Source organism: Notolepis coatsorum, assembly GCF_963971535.1.
Source record: "Notolepis coatsorum genome assembly, chromosome: 14".
NCBI lineage: Eukaryota > Metazoa > Chordata > Actinopteri > Aulopiformes > Paralepididae > Notolepis > Notolepis coatsorum.
The window spans coordinates 13,569,265-13,590,589 of NC_140178.1; the positions used below are offsets into that span (position 1 = coordinate 13,569,265).

The window sequence follows — 21,325 nt, forward strand, 5'->3', positions numbered from 1 at the left end:
GCATCGACTATACTACTGACAAGTATTTCATACCATTTAAAGTAGGGATGCTCGATATTGGCTTTTTTACCGATACCGATATACCGATATTGTCCAACTCTTAATTTCCGATACCGATATCAACCGATATCAACCGATACCGATATATGCAGGGTTTCCCCCCCAATTTTTTTAAATAATTTCATTACATATCTCGTTGTGGAATTAACACAACATTATGCATACTTTTGACAATAAATAAAATCAGAATTTGTTCTTACTTGCTTGCCTGGGTAAATAAAGGTTATAGAAATGTAAAAAATAAAAATAATTTAAACAGATACCGATATTTTCCGATATCACATTTTAATGCCGATATCGGCCGATAATATCGGACATCCCTAATTTAAAGTGATATTTCACTTTAGTAGAACTTGTCAAGTTTCAGCAGTCTCACCTCTATCTCTGTCCCTGTCGTCCGCTGTCAACACCATCATTCCTCCCAGGTGTCAGGCTCCTCATTCACTTCCATTCATTTTGAGGACCAAGGTTAAATTTCATAGATTGTCAATAAATGGTGCATTTATATACCGGTAGCACTTTTATCCAAAGCGCTTCACAATTTTGCTCCTCACATTCACCCACTCACTCACCGACGGCGGAGGCGACCATGCAAGGTGCCGACCTGCTCATCGGGAGCAATTAGGGGGTTAAGTGTCTTGCTCAAGGACACTTCGACACGGAGCGGGAATCGAACCCGAGAACCTTCCGACTAGCAGACGGCCGCTCTACCTCCTGAGCCCCTTTCTGAACAGGGACAGCAGTGGTCACCAGTTTACTTGTAGATTACTTTACATAGAGGTAAGACTTCTGAACGTTTTACTAAAGTGAAATATCCCTTTAAGGTCCAAAGATCTGGACTATCCCTTTAAGAGGTTAGAGCAGACACACACAGCCCATGTGAGGAGCAGCGGTGTGGACCGGGCCTAAGCCTCGTCGTCTCTCTGCCAGGCAGCCATTGCGATGGCTTAAAATAGCTAAATACGTATTCATTTTGGCTGCGTTCACACTGCAGACGAAGGCACAAAATCTGATTTCTTTGCTCATATGTGACTCAGATCAGTGTGTGAACAGCACAAATCACACGGAATCTGATCTTTCACATGTGGTCCTAAATCAGATACAGGTCTGATTTTTCTTTTTGCAATGCGACCTCAGTCTGAGCAGTCATGTGACTTTCATGTGACTTTTACACCACTCTCTAGATTGACGTTCGTCACAATTTCTTTTTACGTCCATCTTCTTTATTGTTCATTTTGCGCATGTAGGTCAGTTCAAGAGAGCGTGTGACCAGGTTCACACTGGAATCTGATATTGGCCCACGATTGAGCACTACGGCGTGCAGTGTGTGAACGCAGCCTTTGTTTAGCTTGCCCCCCCCCCCCCCCCCCTCCATGAGAGATTCCGTTCACCATAGCAACAACACCGTATAACCGTATTCAGACCGGAGGAGGTCGGCATTTCCGCGCACGCCGTGGTCTCGTTATACAGTACATAATTGTATACAAACACGTCCGGCGTCTCTCGAATACAGTCTGAGGTTTATACGTTGGTGACATACACTGTGTCCGTCGCTGTCCCTCCCTGCTGTACGTCGGGGACCTGGCTGTACTCGCAGTCAGAGGCCAGGATCACAGAGGGCTTCTGGTAGAAACCCGACGGCTTCTTCTCCTTCCTCCTCTTCTCTCGGTCGCTCTGCCGGTCCAGGAGGTAGAAGGAGCCCAGGAGGAAGAGGCCGGCGAGGGACCCGGTGACGCTGCAGGCGTAGAAGACGTAGGAGTACTGGTGCGTCCTGTCCGCCAGCATGCCTGAGAGACGGGACGAGATGAGATGAGACGAGATGGGGCAAGATGAGACAAGATAGGGCAAGACAGGACAAGATAGGACAAGACAAGATTAGGCAAGATAAGACAAGACAATATAGGACAAGACAAGATAAGACAATATAGGACAAGATAAGATAAGACAATATAGGACAAGATAAGACAAGATAGGACAAGATAAGATAGGACAAGATAACATAAGGTAACATAAGATGCGATAAGATATTGATTGATTGATTGAAAACTTTAATTAACAGATTGCAGAATGGGTACAGTACAGTACAGCTCAAATACACACAATTGTTAAGGGGATGCAGACCAGAGAAAGACTTTCGTCTTGTTTATATCAGGGTCCCCCATTTTCAATTCATAATGACATTTATGACATACACAACATACAGATAATCTAATCATCTATTGTTATGTTATCTTATTCAATTTTTTTCATATCTTGTATGTCACAAATGTAACAGTACTGTATATCTGTATGTCATGTATGTACAGATTAGATTCTAAGATTCGCGTTATATTAGAATCTAATCTAATCATGACATTTATGACATACATGACATACAGATATACAGTACTGTTACATTTGTGACATACAAGATATGCAAAAAATAGAATAAGATAACATAACAAAAGAAAGCATAAGATAACATAAGACAAGACAAGAAGACAGAAATGTCTTGTCCCTGGTATATCATGGTCTGCAGGACAAAACGCCATGGCATTGACTAGAATAGAAATATAAAAAAGATTTCTCATATTTTTATATTCAGATAAAATTGTATTGCCTATATTTATGTCTTTCTACTATTACCCTGCCCATAACTGTACCTCCCTCCCCTGTGCTGCTATGATGCCCGAATTTCCCCCAAGGGGGGTCAATAAAGGAATATCTTATCTTATTTTAAGAGCGTATAAGATCAAAAAGACTGGGGATAGCAGCGCAGTGTGTGAATCAAGCCTACTGTAACGCTATGGCAGCCAGAGAGACATTACCGGTGTCAGTAATCTAGTTTAACCTTGACTGCACTGCGAGGAAAGGGCTTCAGTTCTATCCCAGCGATAAATCATCCAATCCTGTTCCCACGGCCGCCTGCAGGCGAAACATTCCAGTTGCAAATGTTAACGACCCCCGAAACCCAAGCCGACCCCTCTAGGTTTCGTCATGCTTCACCCTCCCTCCAGGCTCCCAGCGACACCTCCCGGTGGGGTACGTGGCTATAGCCTTTGGGGGCGATAAAGCTGACTCATGGAGCTAACCCATAGTGCCCCTAATAACACCGCCCTCTCCGATGACCCGTCCCAATCCGATCCCTACCCATAAAACCCATATGAGCATGTGATGACACGACTCCTGCTTCTGCTGGTGAAGGCGTCCAGGGAGCAGGAAATTCCGACGGCGATGGAACATTACACACTACTGAATCAAACCATAAACAAGGTGGCCTGTTGGGATGTTAGATCCTAATATGGCAAATATTAACCGAATATATACCGAATTTCCCCAAGGGGATTAATAAAGTGCATCCTTATCCTTATCCTTTAACCATATACAGTATGTTGTCTAGATTGCTTGTAATTGTTGTAAGTATTTTGACATGAATTGTGGCTTTATTGTTTTAACATCTCAATAATGTTGTGGGTCCATCAGACCTGATATTGGGTGAGTAACAAAAACTAACAACCACACAAGGGTTAAATGAGAACACCACACAAGGGTTTAAGGAGAACACCACACAAGTGTTAAATGAGAACACAGCACAAGGGTTAAAGGAGAACACCACACAAGGGTTAAAGGAGAACACCACACAAGGGTTAAAGGAGAACACCACACAAGGGTTAAAGGAGAACACCACACATGGGTTAAATGAGAACACCACACAAGGGTTAAAGGAGAACACCACACAAGGGTTAAATGAGAACACCACACTGTCCCCCTGTCTAGATTGAAGAAAAAAGGGGACAGAGCATTCGAAACCGTGGCCCCCAGGTTGTGGAATGCTCTGCCCTTGGACCTTAGATCTGTGGTCTCTGTAAACACTTTTAAAAAGCAGCTAAAGACTGTGCTGTTTAAACAGGCGTTTGGCGAATTATGCTCTATGTAAATCTTTTATGTCTTTTTATCTGTTTTGGCTTTTCCTGATCTTTCACGTTTTTAATTATTTTCTTTAACCATGCTGCTATCTTTTGCATTTTATTGATGTTTTTACTATGTGAAGCACTTTGTGACCCTGGTCTGTGAAAGGTGCTATATAAATAAACTTTACTTACTTACTTACTTACTTACTTACTTACTTACTTACTTACTTACTTACTTACTTACTTACTTACAAGGGTTTAAGGAGAACACCACACAAGGGTTAAATGAGAACACCACACAAGGGTTAAATGCCAGAGAGACTTTTGGAGAAGGATATCACTCCCACAGTAGGATGAAGTGTAGTATTGGGATACACATTTTTTTTATTAATAAATGCTGACCGTTTTTTTTTTTAATAAACAATTTAATTGAATGTGAAGAGATTTCCATGTTGTGGCTTTACTCCGTCTTCAACAAATATATATGGTTGCATTGTAATAGTGACAGTATCAATAGAAGTGTGATACAGTATCAAACTAACGCCTTGTCTCCATTAGCTATGTTCAGCCTGGCTGGGGCTAGCTGGCCAGGTTTGGTATGGTATGATTGGGTTTGCTCTCCGGTTGCTAGGCAACCTTTAAAAAAATCCTGTTCCAATGCATTCTCGTGTTTTTTATTCCTAGTTACCGGTACTATTCCGTGTTTTTTACCGTTTTGAGATTTATAACTTTGTACCTTCTTTTGTGTCACAGTCTCGGCCTGACTGCCCCGCCTGGTGATTCTGCTGCCTGGTGATTCTCCTGCCTGACTGCCTGGTGATTCTCCTGCCTGACTACCTGGTGATTCTCCTGCCTAACTACCTGGTGATTATCCTGCCTGACTACCTGGTGATTCTCCTGCCTGACTACCTGGTGATTCTCCTGCCTGACTACCTGGTGATTCTCCTGCCTGACTACCTGGTGATTCTCCTGCCTGACTACCTGGTGATTCTCCTGCCTGACTACCTGGTGATTCTCCTCCCTGACTACCTGGTGATTCTCCTGCCTAACTACCTGGTGATTCTCCTGCCTGACTGCCTGGTGATTCTCCTGCCTGACTACCTGGTGATTCTCCTGCCTGACTACCTGGTGATTCTCCTGCCTGACTACCTGGTGATTCTCCTGCCTGACTACCTGGTGATTCTCCTGCCTGACTACCTGGTGATTCTCCTGCCTGACTACCTGGTGATTCTCCTGCCTGACTACCTGGTGTGTGTGTGTGTGTGTGCGCGCGCGAGCGTGTGTGTACACACCTGCCAGCGGCGGGCCGATCAGCAGCGTGACGCTCTCCAGCATGCTGACGAGCCCCAGCGCCGCGGGGAAGCGGCTCATCTCCACCGTCTCCATCAGCACGGTGAAGAGCAGCGTGCCCACCACGCTCATGGACGCGCCGAACACCACCGCGTACGCCAGCAGCACGTCGAAGGAGGCCGACGCCCCGCAGATGGAGTTGCTCAGGCCGTTCGCCAGCACGGCGGCGCCGAACACGTACACGAAGCACCCGCTGCCCCGGAAGCGCGGCAGGCCGAAGACCAGCGCCGCCACGGGCCTCACGGTGACATTCACCAGGCCCAGGATGGCCATGAGCAGCGCGGCGCGGTCCTGCTCCATGCCGTGGTCGGTGGCGTACGGCACCAGGTAGACGAAGGGCACCACGAAGCCCAGCATCATCCAGGTCACGCCCACGGCGTAGGCGCGGTAGCGGCTGTTGTTGACCAGCAGGTCGAAGGCCATGTGGCGGCGCAGGAAGGCCGCGAGGTCGTAGAGGGAAGTCCTCAGGCGGGCCTTCGGCCCCTCTTTCTCTGGGAGGCCGTCGGGTTTAGTTACGGGGGCCTGCGGCCGCCAGGGTTTGTTGTCGGGGCCCGGTGGCGGCGGTGGCGGGGGGGCCAGGGGCCTCATCACCGCCCCACACACGCAGCAGTTCAGCAGCAGGCCCCCCAGCACCAGGAAGCTGCCGCGCCAGCCGAACTCGGCGAGCAGGTAGTTGGCGATCAGGGGCAGGGCGCTCAGGCCCAGCGCGGTGCCGGTGGACGACAGGGCGTTGGCGAAGGCGCGGCGGCGCACGAAGTAGTGGCCCATCATGGTCACCGACGGCTGGAAGGAGAGGCAGAAGCCCAGGCCTGCGGGGGGACGAGAGGACAGAGTTTTTTCTGAGGACGCTTCGGAACACACGACGGTCTCCCGGGAGACGGGGGGGGGGAAACGGCGGCTTGACGGGTTGACCCCTGACCTGTGACGATGCCGGTGATGTAAAGGTCGGTGATGGTCCTGGCCAAGGCGCTGACCGCCATGCCCAGTCCGCTCAGAACCCCGCCCACCATGACGGTCACCCGGCAACCGAAGCGCTCCACCAGCACGCTGCATAGCGGACCTGCGGAGAAAATGGGACACATGAGATTCAAAGACGCTATTCACTAAGCTCATAATATCCATGTAGACGGGGGGGTCTATGTGTCCAGTGGCTCGGGAGGTAGAGCAGTCGTCTGGTAATCCAGGGGTTCCTGGTTTGATTCCCGCTCCTCTTGGTGCAGTGTGTCAAAGTGTCCTTGAGCAAGACACTTAACCCCTAACTGCTCCCGATGAGCAGGTTGGCACCTTGCATGGTTGCCTCTGCCGTCGGTGTGTGAATGTGTGACTGAATGGGTGAATGTGAGGAACAAATCGCTGCTGTCGGGACAAAACCTCATAACTCCATTTTTTGAATTTTTTTTTTATTATATAAATCAACTCCGTAGATCATCCTCCATATGTGTGTGTGGGTTTTACAAAGTTTAAACAATGGGAAAGCATTAAACCGATCATCTGTCTAAAACTCCTAACTCTATTCACCCTCAAATCTGTGTTAGTTTTTTTCATCTGCTGAAAAGTTGGGTTTTTGGAGTTATGAGGTTTTGTCCCGACAGCAGCGAAATTGTAAAGCGCTTTGGATAAAAGCTGTTACATAAATGTATGTATGTAGACCACTGAAAGATATGGCTTGTTTTCGTTGTTTGACCTACACAGTGAGCGAGGAGAGATAGCACAACCAAGAGAGATAGAACTTATTAATTTAGTTTCTTAACCTTATAAAGACTTTCAATTGGTTTCATTCTGTACGAGACCTTTGTTTATGCAAATAAACATCCTTCTGTTCTGATATGAAATGACGACTCAGCGTACGATTGTCCGAATGCAACTGTGGGAAGAGATAGGGGTGTCTCAGCCAGTAAGCGCGTGGGAGGACAAAATTCCACCGAACGATTGCCTCTGTGAACTAAATCAACACAACGCAGACACGGCCAGGAGAGGAGATGGAGGCGGATACCGATTGATTGAACATTTTATTAACAGATTGCAGAATGGGTACAATACAGTACAGCTCAATACACACAATTGTTAAGGGGATGCAGACCAGAGAAAGACTTTCGTCTTGGTTACATCAGGGTCCCCCATTTTCAATTCCCCCCATTTTCAATTCATCACGATCAACGACGAAGGCTGAAACCCTATTATCGAACACCACATTCACTCATACGAAGCGACGGAAACAATTCACTTATTAGCACAACAAATCAACCTTATTTGCATTGGTATATTATTGCTAAGCAGAGAATAATAAACCCTCAAAAAATACAATGGATTCTCAGAAACAACATCTGAATCTTTCCTGTGGGCTCATGCTCTCCACTCTCACCAGATATGGAAAAATAACTTCCAAATCCCATTTCCCAGCCCTCCGAACCAGACCAAAGCCAAATGGATTACTTACGGACTAATTGAATGAGATGGACATATAATTCAGCTTAGTGGGGCTCTTAGGCCTTTGATGTAGGATAGAATGACAGCATTCTTCGGCCCGTCGTGGCTCTTTGCTGTGATCATACGTCTGTCGTGTCACGCGGCCAGGACTGAGCGGTACCAGCAGGGTCCTGGCGGTCAGGTGAAGTCAGGTGCAGGTTCTGAGGACTCCCCTGGGTGAATCCCATCATTCTCCCCATCTCCTAAAAGCCATCCATCAAGCGTCTGCCTCTCTCCCGCTGGAACATAATACAGTATGTCTCTAGGACCGTAGATAAAATCACGTTGCAAGTGAAGTAATAACATTAGCCCTTGCCTCTGAGAAAAATCTGTCTTTCTTTATTGCTTGCCTGCTGGCTTGCTTGTTGTTTATGTTTATGTTTATTTGGGATCCCCGTTAGTCGTTGCCTTAGCAACAGCTGTTCTTCCCGGGGTCCACACACAAAAGACTAAATAAAATATAATCGTCACACGATGTACATTATTTATTGACTCCAACTCGTTCAAAACTCGGCAGCTAGGCTACTAACTAGAACCAAGAGGAGAGACCACATCAGTCCTGTATTAGCTAACCTACACTGGCTTCCGGTAATATTTAGAATTGATTTCAAGGTCCTCCTCCTTATATACAAAGCACTAAATGGAACAGGACCAACCTACATTGCAAATTCTCTAGTCAACTATGTGCTTCCTAGAACATTACGATCATCTACTACTGGTCTATTGAAGGTTCCAAGCCACAGTCTAAGGAAAATCAGGGATGCAGCCTTTGCAAACTATGCACCAAAGTTATGGAACACACTACCTATGGACATTAGGGAAGCTAGATCTCTTAATATTTTCAAGAATAAGCTAAAAACGTACCTCTTCACCATAGCCTTCTAATACACCCCGCTGTTGATTGTACTGTAGCACTATTTTACTCCGTCCATTCTATTGCATAATTTTACTATCTATTCTATTCTACTATTCTATTATTGCACTGTATTATTTTACTCTGTCTATTGCTTTTTATTACAGGTATTAAACTATGTGGGTATCAAACAAGAGACTGTCAGGCTTTAAAACTGTGTAGGACCCAGGCCTAGAACTGCACCCTGAGAGGGAGGTTTGCCCTGGGTGGGAGGTTCAAAGGGTCAAAGTGGGTATCAAACAGGAGGGAAGACTGTCAAGTTTTAAACTGTGGATACCAAACAGAGAAGGTAAAGACGACTTTGAACTGTTGAACAGTAATCCAGAACTATTTGATTGCACTGTAAAATATATATATATATTTTTTTTTAATCTATTCTATTCTACAATTTTATTGCACTGCACTATTGCACTATTTTACTCTGTCTATTTTATCTTACTCTTTTTATTATTGTCTATTTAAAACTGAATCAAACCATAAACAAGGTGGCCTGTTGGGATGTTAGATCCTAATGTAAAAAACTGTGATTTTATATGTCTGCACTTTATGTGCTCATTTTATGCCTGTCTTTTTTCCGTTGTTACAATTAAATTAAATTGTCAGCCATCACCTCAGAGAATATTACATCATATATAGCCCAAACTGATTTCTTTCTGAATAATTGCTGTTCTTAACTTCTTTTTAAAAACCGATCTTACTTGTAATCTTACATGTGTGACATAGCTCTATACATTACAGCTTTCTTTAAAGCGTTGGTTTTAGGTTAAGGGTAACGTGAAGCGATTTGTAAAAGCATGTCTCGTATCATAATGACGTCTATCATCGGTGTGTGTTATCTATGTATACAAGTATAGGATCTTAAGTTCAAGTTCAAGTTCCTTTTATTGCCACACGGCCAGGCCGGTGGAATTCATGCACGGTGCAGGTGGCAGCTGGGACAATACACCACATAAAAGACACAACGGAACAGTACAGTACAGAATACACCAACAAAAAAATATACACGACGGAACAGTACAGTATGAAAAGATATACAAACATCAGGTGCAACGTAACAAAAGAGCCAGAGAACATAACAAGCATGGGGTGAATATTAGGAGGAGTTGAGCCGTTGTATGGCCTTGGGGAAGAAACTGTGGTTGAACCTCACAGTTCGACTGCCCAGTGACCTGAACCTCCCACCAGAGGGGAGGCGTTGGAAAAGGTGGTGAGCTGGGTGCAGAGGGTCACTGACAATTTTTTTTGCGCATGTGATGGTATGGTGTTTGTTTAAGGAGCCCAGAGTGGGGAGTTGGATGAGACTGTATGTCAGTCTCAGCTACCCTCATCCATGACAGCCTGGCATGCATCCCTTCCACACTGTCCCTCCTTGAGCGGTGATGAGCTGCTTTACCTGTGATAGCCGGGGGGGGGGGGGGGCGATTCAGAGACCAGGGACGTGGTATGTCCTATTTATTGAATTAGTTACACGTTTTTCATGTTGTTTCCCCCCCCCCCCCCATGCTTCTCGAAAGCCTCCCCGTGGTTCAGGTTTTCTCGGCAGAAGGGAAGGAGGTATAAGCGGACGCACAAAAAAGATAAACAAGCGTCTCCTGCCCAGAACAATAGGCGTCTGGGCCCTGAACCCTGGCTCAGCGATAACAAGCGACGCCTGACCCACTGCTGTCTTTCTCAACCTGGGACCACTCCCGCTGGGGGGGGGGGGAGCGCAGCAAAGGGTGGTGCTTTCCAGAAGTCTTCGCCTACCACACTTTCTGTAAATGAATAGGAAACAGCCAGAAATGTTCCCTACTGTGTGTGTGTGTGTGTGTGTGTGTGTGTGTGTGTTCAAGTTCAAGTTTGTTTTTATTTGTCACGTATAAGGTACATGTACATTACAGTGAAATGCTTGGATAAATAAATTTGATTATGATTAAGTCCACATTGTAAATGGCGCATTTTATCCAAAGCGTGTGTGTGTGTGTGGGATGGGTTGGACAGGAAGGATGCAGGGATTATTAGAGTGAAGGAACAAAGATGACAGATATGTTCAGAACTCTTTAACCTCATGCAGGTCCGTGCTTGCACACACACACACACACACACACTTGCCTCTGCACATGGCAATGTAGCACTTTATGGCACCTATTCTCTCTTTTAATCAGTGAATCAAATTAGTTTTATTGGACTAAATCAGTTTTATTAAATTAGACTAGGTTTTTATTGAATGGATTCGTTTCCTATTGAATTCATTCATTTTTTATTGAATGGTTCGTTGTTATTGGATTTTTATTGAATCAGTTTGCATGTCTATCATGAGGATCAGTATTTATTTTAGTATTTATTCTAGTTATTATTTAGTAATGGCTATAACCGAGACCCGAGTACTGTATTTCGTGCTTCCTGGCGGACCGGGACCTACACAGGGACGCCCCACGGAGGACGCCGCGACAGTGAAGCGCTGGTGGAGGGTAGAGTTGTAGTCGTCTAGCGGTTCTCAACAGGGGTGCCGCGGCACCCTAGGGTGCCTCAGAGAGCTGCCAGGGGTGCCTTGAGATTTAAAAAAATATATATATATGTTTATTCTTTTTGGATTACAGAAAATGATCACTAAAGTGCTATCTGTTGCAGCTGCACTGTTTTCCATGAAAATACCATATTTGGATAAGTTTGACCATTTCTCAAAATCTGAAAATCATTATTTAATAAAACACAGAAAATGATCACCAAGTTACTCTGGATAAAAAAAAACTTTACAGACAACATTGAGACAAAGCTTCCTGACACATCTCCATCCAAACTCTTGGAAGAACTCATTGAAATCTCATCTGATACCACCTGGAGAGCTAGTTTCAGAGAGTGGTGCTGAGCACCAAGTATCTCATGATGCAGCAGTTAAGGTGTTGATACCATTCAGCACCACATATCTGTGTGAAGCTGACTTTTCATCCATGACAGCTCTGAAAACAAAATATAGGGCCAAGTTGAGCCTTGAAGATGACATGCGTGTTGCCTTGTCAAAGATCTCCCCACGTATTGACCGTATTATTAGCCAGCAGCAGCAGACCTCGCATTGAGCTAGAAATGTCCACTGAGTGAACAAGTGCTTATTTTCTGTATTTATTTATATTTTTTGAGAAATGGTAACTTGGTGATCCTTTTCTGTGAAATGGTCACACTTATCCAAATATGCTATTTTTATGGAGAACAGTGCAGCTGCAACAGATAGCACGTTAGTGATCCTTTTCTGTATTTAAAAAAAAATACAAGATTTTCAGTTTTTGATAAATGGTCACACTTATCCAAATATGCAATTTTTATGGAAAAGAGTGCAGCTGCAACAGATAGCACTTTAGTGATAATTTTCTGTAATTTTATTTAAAGAAATATTCTATTTGATTTACTACTACAAGCAGTGTAATGTCAACAGTACTAAGCCATTTAGACCTGAAACACCTGTTAATAATGCATTATATAGCCTGCATATACACACAAATGTGTTTCCCGGTTTCTTAAATAAACATTATTTTGAAAGCAAGCACTTTTGTCATCATTGTAGCAAAAAAGACAGGACCGGAAAAGTCTTTATCGTATGTAGGGGTGCCCTGGAATATTTTATTGAACACAGGGGTGCCTTGGCAGCAGAAAGGTTGAAAACCCCTGGTCTAGACCCTCCGACGGTGAAGACATTATCTCTTTGTTTTTCCGAAAATTAGCGAGAGAGAAAAAACAAAGATACAATGTCAACGTAGCTCCTTTCCAACAAACTACTTTTAGCACTAAACTAAAGTGGTGTATACACAAAAACTTCTCGTGGTGAAAGTAGGGAAGGAGCTGATTGTGTGACCACGACCCCGCTTATATAGGAGCGGATGTGGGTGTGGCCAGGCAGGTGGGTGTGTGCATGCGAACGTTTTTTCATTATTAGAATGGATTAAAGGGATAGTTACAATAGAGCAGAGCGTAAAGCTATACGATCTATAACTAACAAACAAACAAAAACACAATATCCGTTTGCTAGTCCCCCGAGACTGAGAGCTTTACGAAGCACTGATCTAGAACAGTGGTTCTCAAAGTGGGGGCACAATGGGGGAACTATTTCACTAATAGTTTCTTTATATATTCATATTTACCGCATATATATATAAATATTAGAGGTGGGCATAGATTAATGTTTTTAATCTAGATTAATCTATCTGCAATCCTGGATTTAATCTAGATTAATCTAGATTAAAATGGCTCAAAAAAAAAGAAAAAACCTGCCGAAGGCATTCAAAATATGTGTGTTCTACCCAAATAATGACCAGAAGTAAGTCCTTACTTTTTCTTTCCTCCTTATGTTTCTCAGGCCAGGTGGCCCATTACACCATGAGCCCATCTCCCATTTCCAAAATGCATTACAGACTGTTTGAAAAAGCTGTTTTCTATGATAATTGGTAATGAAATATCAAAATAATGTTCAATAAGATGTACTTGTGTTTAATAAGTTGTTTTATTCAGAAGTTAACACAAATAAATAATATTACCAGTACAGTACAGTATCTAGCACTCTCAGGAGCAAAACAGAAAGAATAATTTCAAACTTGAACTATGTGACATGGCTTGAATCAACTGCTCCAGTGGAGTTGCTCAGTGGCCAATGGTGTCAACTGTGGTTGTACTGGGCAGCTCCCAGGTGTGAATGGAACTGTGTGAATGTGAAGCAGGGCGTTCCTGAAAAAGAGCATCTGTGCTCAGCGAACCTACCCTGGGTAAATGAAGGTAAAAAAAAAAAAAAAAAATTTTTTTTTTTTTTTTTTAGATTAATGCGTTAATTATATTATCGCGCGATACTAGTATAGCGTTAACGCAGCACGTTAACGCCGTTAACGGCCCAGCTCTAATAAATATATATCCATATCTGTCTGAATATGCATATAATCCTTCTATATACCTACTTATACACCTGCACCTTCATAAATAATAGCATGTACAATAATGCTGTATATACCGTATATATATATATTTATTCTTACTGTGTGTATATACGTATCTATCCACATCTGTATGTACATACCTGCATACAACCCTTGTTACATATCTGTATATACTATATCTATATCTCTACATATCCCTTACCTACTCTTACTAGGTGTTGGCCAGTATGACTTACTACCAGTGTCTTTATACCTGTATCACTGTATAACATATGACGTATATCATGCCAGTCAGGGTACCTTATGTATACTGCACCTGTGTATACTGTATACGTTACTTATTCATAGTATATATTCAGATTCTAAGTGTTATTGGCCATATTTATTGTAACGTATAATATAACAGATAGGGGCGTACAGACCCCCATCTGCACCTTTGATTACACTGTTTACTTGCTCATATGCTTATATTCAGAGATAATTATATAGTTTAAACTGCTTATTTTTACTTTTCTACTGTAATAATAAATAATAATGGATTGGATTTATATAGCGCTCTTCGTGACACCCCAGTGACCCCAGAGCGCTCACAGAGTCAGAGTCCATTATTCAATTGTATTGCCTATATTCATGTCTACTACTATTACACTGCCCATACCTGTACCTCCCGTCCCCCATGCTGCTATGATGCCTGAATTGAATTTCCCCCAAGGGGATCAATAAAGGAATATCTTATCCTATTCTTAGAGGCGGGTCACTGGGACAAGATCTCATGAGATGCATATCAACCTGGGGGTCCTTGGTGTGAAGAGGTCCGAGAACCACCGATTTAAGATGAACAGTTTTTTTCATTTTGATAGTAAAGACTGAGGGCTAGATCCACAAAGAATGGATTGCACGGTGCTAATTGCACCCTTACTTACAATTCATTATGAATTGAAAATGCGCTGTGATTGATTGAATGAACATTGTATTAACAGATTGCAGAATGGGTACAATACAGTACGGCTCAATACACACAATTGTTAAGGGAATGCAGACCAGAGAAAGACTTTCGTCTTGTTTACATCAGGGTCCCCCATTTTCAATTGATAATGAATTGTAAGTAAGGGTGCAATTAGCACCGTGCAATCCATTCTTTGTGGATCTAGCCCTGAATACGATAAGATAAGATAAGATAAGATATTCCTTTATTGATCCCCTTGGGGAAATTCAGGCATCATAGCAGCATGGGGGAGGGGGGGGTACAGGTATGGGCATGATATAGGAACATGTTCCTACCCCCAGCGTTCAGGACGGCCGTCATGATGGCGGGCACCCAGGACGTCTCCGTGTTGCTGGCGTTGAACTCCGCCTGCAGCTCCGTGAAGAATATCCCGAGGCACGTGGGGAAGGCCAGCGTCATCGCCGTGACCAGCATGGTGGCTACGAGCACCATCCAGCCCCAGCCTCCGTCGGGCGCCACCGGCTGGCCGCGCGCACCCGGCCCGAGCGCCCGCTCAGCAGCACCGGGGGCCGGGGGAGGAGGAGGGGCCAGGTAAGAGGTCCGCTCCTGCGCCTTCTCCTTCTCCTCTTTCTCTGGTTCCTCCGAGTCGCCGGGCTCTGCTGCTCCCGGTGGTTCCGGCGTGCTCGGTGCCTCCCGTGGAGCCTCCGTGCTGCACCTCCGGAGGAGGAGGAGGAGGGGGGCGCCATCCCCCTGGCTGTGCCTGTTCCTCAGGGCGGGCGCCTGGCCCTGGCCCTCCATCCCTTCCGTCATTCTACCCGGGTTCTGACTGGTTCTGGCTCTGGCTCCGGCGCTTCTGTAAGTCCTGCGTCCTCTGTTTGGGGATCAGATGGGATAGGATGAACGAGAGGTAACTGACCAGCTGCTCTGTCTTACTGCCATTGTCTCAGTCAACTAGAGAAGACAAGCCTATATAGGTCAAACGATGTTGCATTAAACAAGTCACCAGACAGTGTGACGTTTAAAGCCACACGCACATGCACACAGACACACACACACACACACACAAGGAGGAAGTTGGAGGGCAAACTCGAGAAAGATTATATTAAATCAGTTTGGACTGGAATGCAGACCATAACCGGCATTAAACCGGCGGGGGGAGGGGAGTGGATGGAGATGTGGACAGGGCTAATGAGCTAAACCTGTTTTACAACCATCCTAGAGGCTAATCTCTCCTGTGACAAAATGGCATCCAATGTAATAAAAGAAGTCAACCAACGAACTCGATTCTTGTACCGGATCTCCTCTCTGGTAAACAAGAATACCCTGAAGACTCTGGCAGGAGCACTCATTCAAGGGTACTACGACTATGCTTGCACCTCATGGTACCAAAGCATGTCAAAGGCGCTAAAAACAAAATTACAAACATCTCAAAACAAACTTGTCAGACTACTGCTTGACCTTACTCCTAGAACCCACCTCACCCCTGCCCACTTTGACAACCTAGGATGGCTTAGAGTAGACGACAGAATGTGGAACGCCCTACCCAAAGCTGTAAAGGAATGTGAATCACTACTCACTACCCCCCCCCCCCCCCCCCCCCCACCCCACCCAACTCCACCCAACCTCCTCCAATGTACAGTTTTTACGTCAAATGTATATACTCCCTTTTCTGGACTCTTTTTGTATCACAAACAGTACTGTATTTGCAAATCTGGTGTAACTGCCTCTCTTGCAATGATGACGCAACCCGTCTTTGATATTTACTGATTGGCTTTATTTCCGTTCGAAGAGAACATCTTTATTCCGAACCGTAAAACTGTGAAAACATACATGAAATACAATAAATCACTGATCAAACCATAACAACATACGTACATATTATCTCTGCCTGTTCTAACCGGTCCTACTATGACATCACACTGCAGCTAACTGGAATTACACTATGACACTCCTGCAGTTACATCTGGAATGTCATAATGTATAGATGTAGCAGTACTGTCTATCTGTATGTCATGTATGTCATATTATGTCCTGATGAATTGAAAATGGGGGACCCTGATGTAAACAAGACGAAAGTCTTTCTCTGGTCTGCATCCCCTTAACAATTGTGTGTATTGAGCTGTACTGTATTGTACCCATTCTGCAATCTGTTAATAAAGTTTTCAACCAATCAATCAATCATGGGAAGGTAGTGAAAACAACACAAGCAGTGTAAACAAATAGGTCAATATAATTTACTATCTAACTAACTGAAATATATTTTCACAGTGTCACATAAGGTGCAGTATGCATAAGGTAGTGTTATAATTTACTATCTAACTAACTGAAATATACATTATTCATTATTCACAGTATCACAGTATCCACATAAGGTGCAGTATGCCTAAGGTAGTGTAAGTTGTCCTCCTTGGGTTCCTATAAGTCCCAGGTCGATGTCTGGCAGCAGTTGCTGCCCACTGTTGTGGAGCCTGATGGCCACTGGTATGAAGGACTGTCCGAGGCGGTTAGTTGAGTGTCGGGGGGGTATGAGTCTGTGGCTTCCTTGTCACCTTCACCTAATATGTTTTGATCTGGTCAGGTGCGCTGTCACCTAAAATGTTTTGATCTGATCAGGTGCGCTGTCACCTAAAATGTTTTGATCTGATCAGGTGCGCCGTCACTTAATATGTTTTGATCTGGTCAGGTGGGCTGTCACCTAATATGATTTCATCTGGTCAGGTGCGCTGTCGCCTAATATGATTTCATCTGGTCAGGTGCGCTGTCACCTAATGTTAATATGTTTTCATCTGTGTCCACTGACCACTGACACACAGTGGGGGATGTTTTAAAAATATAATTTAATATATAATATAATAATTTGTGCTTCACCTAAAAATTTGGTCAGCAGCCTCCACTGGTGCAAATGTAACAGTAAAGTGCAATAGTAATATACAATGTACAGGTGATTAAACTCGGTATAAAATATATAAATTAGTACTACTGTGAGTACTGAGTAATAGTGCTTATCAGATGTATACATAGTTGTAGTATTAATATGTACAACAGTGATGTAGGTATAAAGACAGTATGGTAGTAAGTCATACTGGCCAGCAGTGTAGTAAGAGTAAGGGATATGTACATATATAGATATAGTATGTAAAAAGGATTATATGCAGGTATGTACAAAAAACATATGTGGACTGGATAGATATACGGTAAGAATAAATACACAAATAAATTAATATTTAAATACGGTATATGCAGCATTATTGCACATGCTATCATACACAGTTATATAATGGGTTATAGCAGCATGTGTATCATGTATAAGTAGGTATATAGAAGGGATTTTCCTATCACATCAAATAAATGTAACCTTACTTGCTCGGCAGGATCGCGTTGGCTCGTCGACTACAACACGACTGTCAACAGGTTAGTGTTAATAGTCGTCGCCTCTCTAGGAAAGCGTCTCGTTCCCTCGGGCGGCCGGTGTCTCAGCGGCAGAAAGAGCAGCGCGTTGCGTCAGCCGCCTCCAAACCGCTGCTGGTACCAGAAGCATGCAACTGCAGAGCCGCAGAGCCAGCGGCGCTCTCTGCGGCTCCGCAGTTGCATACTATTGGTCACCGTCATCACATGCTGAGTTTTGGGGCGGATTCAAATCGCTTCTCTTGTTCTCAACTTTCACTACCGTGGTCAGTCAGTCTGGCAGCGAGCCAGAGGCTGCGTTCACACTGCATCAGGCGATGGGGTCCAAATTCCCTTTTTTTTTTTTTTTTTTTTTGCTCGTATATGTGAGGGATGCGTTCTTCATGGGACGACGGGGTTGCACTCCGTGCACCCAGGCATGCGTTGTTCATGGCACGGGGTACCACTCAGTGGTACCTCACTGAGTATTAAAGATTTGAGCAGAAGCGCGTGTGTAGCCGGTGTGATCTTGTCTGCGTTGTGTTTAAGTCGATTCGACCCCTGTTAAGGGATCGCCCTGAGTGGGAGTTGAACCCCGGACGCCCGCGTCGCGGGCGGCATCACAGACCACTAAGCAAGAAGTGAATTCACTCCTTGCTTCCGGGTCTGGATGCCTCTGGGGAGTGAGTTTTACTTGCAGTACCGCTTACCATCCACAGCCACGTCACTACTTGTACCCGTGACTGTGGATATACTGCGGTACCTCCGTTACACTCACCCCACTAAACTCACACCACCCAGGGCATCCGGGTCTAACGGCACCACATGTAGCCGGTGTGATCTTGTCTGCGTTGTGTTTAAGTCGATTCGACCCCTGTTAAGGGATCGCCCTGAGTGGGAGTTGAACCCCGGACGCCCGCGTCGCGGGCGGCATCACAGACCACTAAGCAAGAAGTGAATTCACTCCTTGCTTCCGGGTCTGGATGCCTCTGGGGAGTGAGTTTTACTTGCAGTACCGCTTACCATCCACAGCCACGTCACTACTTGTACCCGTGACTGTGGATATACTGCGGTACCTCCGTTACACGTGCACGCACATGCACGCGCTCGCGAGAACGCGCTGCGCTCGGCTCGGATCGTTGTGTTTACCTGCGGCGCTACCTCGCATTATCATAACAATAGCCGCTATAGGCTGGTGTCTTCAACCAGTCTGGGACTCTTTGTGATGTAAATATGGAACGTCCCAAGTTGCCGCTGCCCACAGAGTGCACCGCCGTCCAAAGGTGAACGACGGCGAACGAAGGGCCAAATCAAAACAGCCGTCAATTCCGAATTGACAACTGTTTTGATTCAACCCCCCACCCACCACCACTCACCCCCGGACAACAACACACTCTGCAAACAGCAGCAACCCGGGACATTCCATATCTACATCACAAACTTCGGGACTGAGTAGATAATTAATTAATCTTCTCTTTATTTTTATTATTTATATTAAAACTGAATCAAACCATAAACAAGGTTGCCTGTTGGGATGTTAGATCCTAATGTGAAAAACTGATTTTATATGTCTGCACTTTATGTGCTCATTTTATGCCTGTCTTAATTCTGTTGTGAAGCACTTTGAGCTGCAGTTTCTGTATGAAAGGCTATACAAACAAAGTGTATTATTGTGCGCGAGGGAACATATGCGCATGCGCGCGGGGCCGCGCGTGCGTGTGCGCGCGCGCGTGCGCGCGACGTCATTATCCTGCGTGGCGGCTCAGCCCATAATAACAACGCAACGCTGCGTGCACCCAAAGATTTGAGCAGAAGCGCGTGCACGCAGGAATGCGCTGCACTCGCCAACTCGCTAAGTACCCACCTGGGCTACTTTGCACGCCGGTCGTCAGGTGTGTTCAGTGGTGCAGTCGTGGTCACACCCGGTTACACGCCGTGTTACCAGATCACTGAGGCAGAAGTATGCGCGATCGCGCACGGATGTGTACTCGCGTGTACGCGCACACAAAAATGCGCTGTATCCATTCGTTGTGACTAAGTACCCGGCCACCGTTTTACATAACAAAAAGCGCAGGTAGACTAAGTGTCTGGGTGTTGGCTATCTGCAGGGACGTGCACAGGACTTTAGAGGGGCAGGTGCTCAAAGGCTGAAAAGGGCACTACACTTGTGTGTATATATTAAGCGAGCGCGCGTAGCTCACGAGCGCGATTTGTAAGGGCCCTTTTCGGGCGGGGGGCCCCCTTTTTATGCTTTTTGGGGGGTTTTGGTGATCAAATATTGAATATTGAACTATAATAATCAGTGCAGGAGCTCACTTATCCTTGAAAGACACTTTTATCACTGACTTAAAAGGCCCATACATCTCCATAAATGTTCAGGGGGGAGGGAATAAGTGCTTACCCTACAGACCCCAAGAAGTGCTGTATATTCTGTATTGTTTAATATAAATGCATTTTTTATTCCAATCCCGATTTGTATTTGAGATTCCCAAATCCCATCGGACTTGACTTCTTTGTGTCCCTCAATGAGTGTAATACCAGCATTCAACAGCGGTTTCTATCATGATCATCATCACCACCCACGCTATGCATAAAATATATAGGTCTGCGGAGAGGCATGCTGAAGAGGCCGTGCAAACTGCAATGGAATATGGGGCATCTCTCTCTCTTTACCTAATATTTTGATTCTATCCTGACATTTTTCAGTTGGAAGGGCAGTCTATATGCGTAACAGTAAAACAAAAAAAAAAAAAAAAAATCAAAAAGGGCACTTTTTTGATGAGACTCAAAAAGGCAGGTGCTCAGGCACCCCTTGGCCTCTATGTGTGCACGTGCCTTGTGGATGCCTTCTAGCCATTACCTTCCTGTCTTGGTAACACTTGCCCTAGTGTCTCAATAGTTTGAGCATGGACCACACATATTTGAGCATTTCGAGGGGGAAACATAGAAAAGAGGCAGATAAAATGCTGATGTAAGGACTGCCACATCGCAAGGATGTTGCTAGCTAACAGGTTATGGTTAGTTGGTTATCGGTCCTATACTTACGGTAATGTTGCCAAAGACAGGGCGGTAATGGCTAGAAGGCATCAACCGACTGTGTTGCATTTTGAACTCCTCACATGACCCACATGACGTCACGGCAGATTCATGGAACTTGACCATTGCTTCTGTCAAGTTTGGTGGCTGGAAATACCCCCATTATCTTCTGAACGTTATCATTCATCACTTTCAGTTATTCAGTTTATTCACCAACTTCCTTACACTTTTGCCCTTTTGACCACGTCACCCAACTCCAAACCAGAGCTGCCACTCCTGACGTGTTTCAAGGAATCCATCCGGTCATGCCTTAATCTCTCCATCAGAACATTGGCCATGATCCATTCATTTTTGCGGTACAGTTGTTTAATACCTGCAATAAATC

The 21,325-nt window shown here is 44.8% G+C and overlaps 1 protein-coding gene across 1 annotated transcript; it reads right to left on the minus strand.

The window, feature by feature from the left end:
• Positions 1–1,474: 1,474 nt before the first annotated feature.
• slc16a5b (solute carrier family 16 member 5b) lies at positions 1,475–17,990 on the minus strand. The gene is made up of 5 exons (XM_084329441.1): positions 17,881–17,990; positions 14,856–15,391; positions 6,220–6,360; positions 5,243–6,109; positions 1,475–1,847 (listed from the first exon to the last, which is right to left on the minus strand). Exons 2-5 carry the CDS (start codon positions 15,328–15,330, stop codon positions 1,582–1,584), a joined length of 1,749 nt encoding a protein of 582 aa, XP_084185567.1. The 5' UTR covers positions 15,331–15,391; positions 17,881–17,990; the 3' UTR covers positions 1,475–1,581.
• Positions 17,991–21,325: the final 3,335 nt, after the last annotated feature.

What these genes read in the sequence shown, in the direction of transcription:
- slc16a5b (XM_084329441.1), bottom strand. Translation starts at nt 15,330, where the DNA reads ATGACGGAAGGGATGGAGGGCCAGGGCCAGGCGCCCGCCCTGAGGAAC. An exon ending in GGCCGTCCTGAACGCTGGGG is followed by an intron (nt 6,361 to 14,855) that starts GTAGGAACATGT and finishes TTTTCTCCGCAG; the next exon opens with GTCCGCTATGCAGCGTGCTG. An exon ending in GATCGGCCCGCCGCTGGCAG is followed by an intron (nt 1,848 to 5,242) that starts GTGTGTACACAC and finishes CCCGTCTCTCAG; the next exon opens with GCATGCTGGCGGACAGGACG.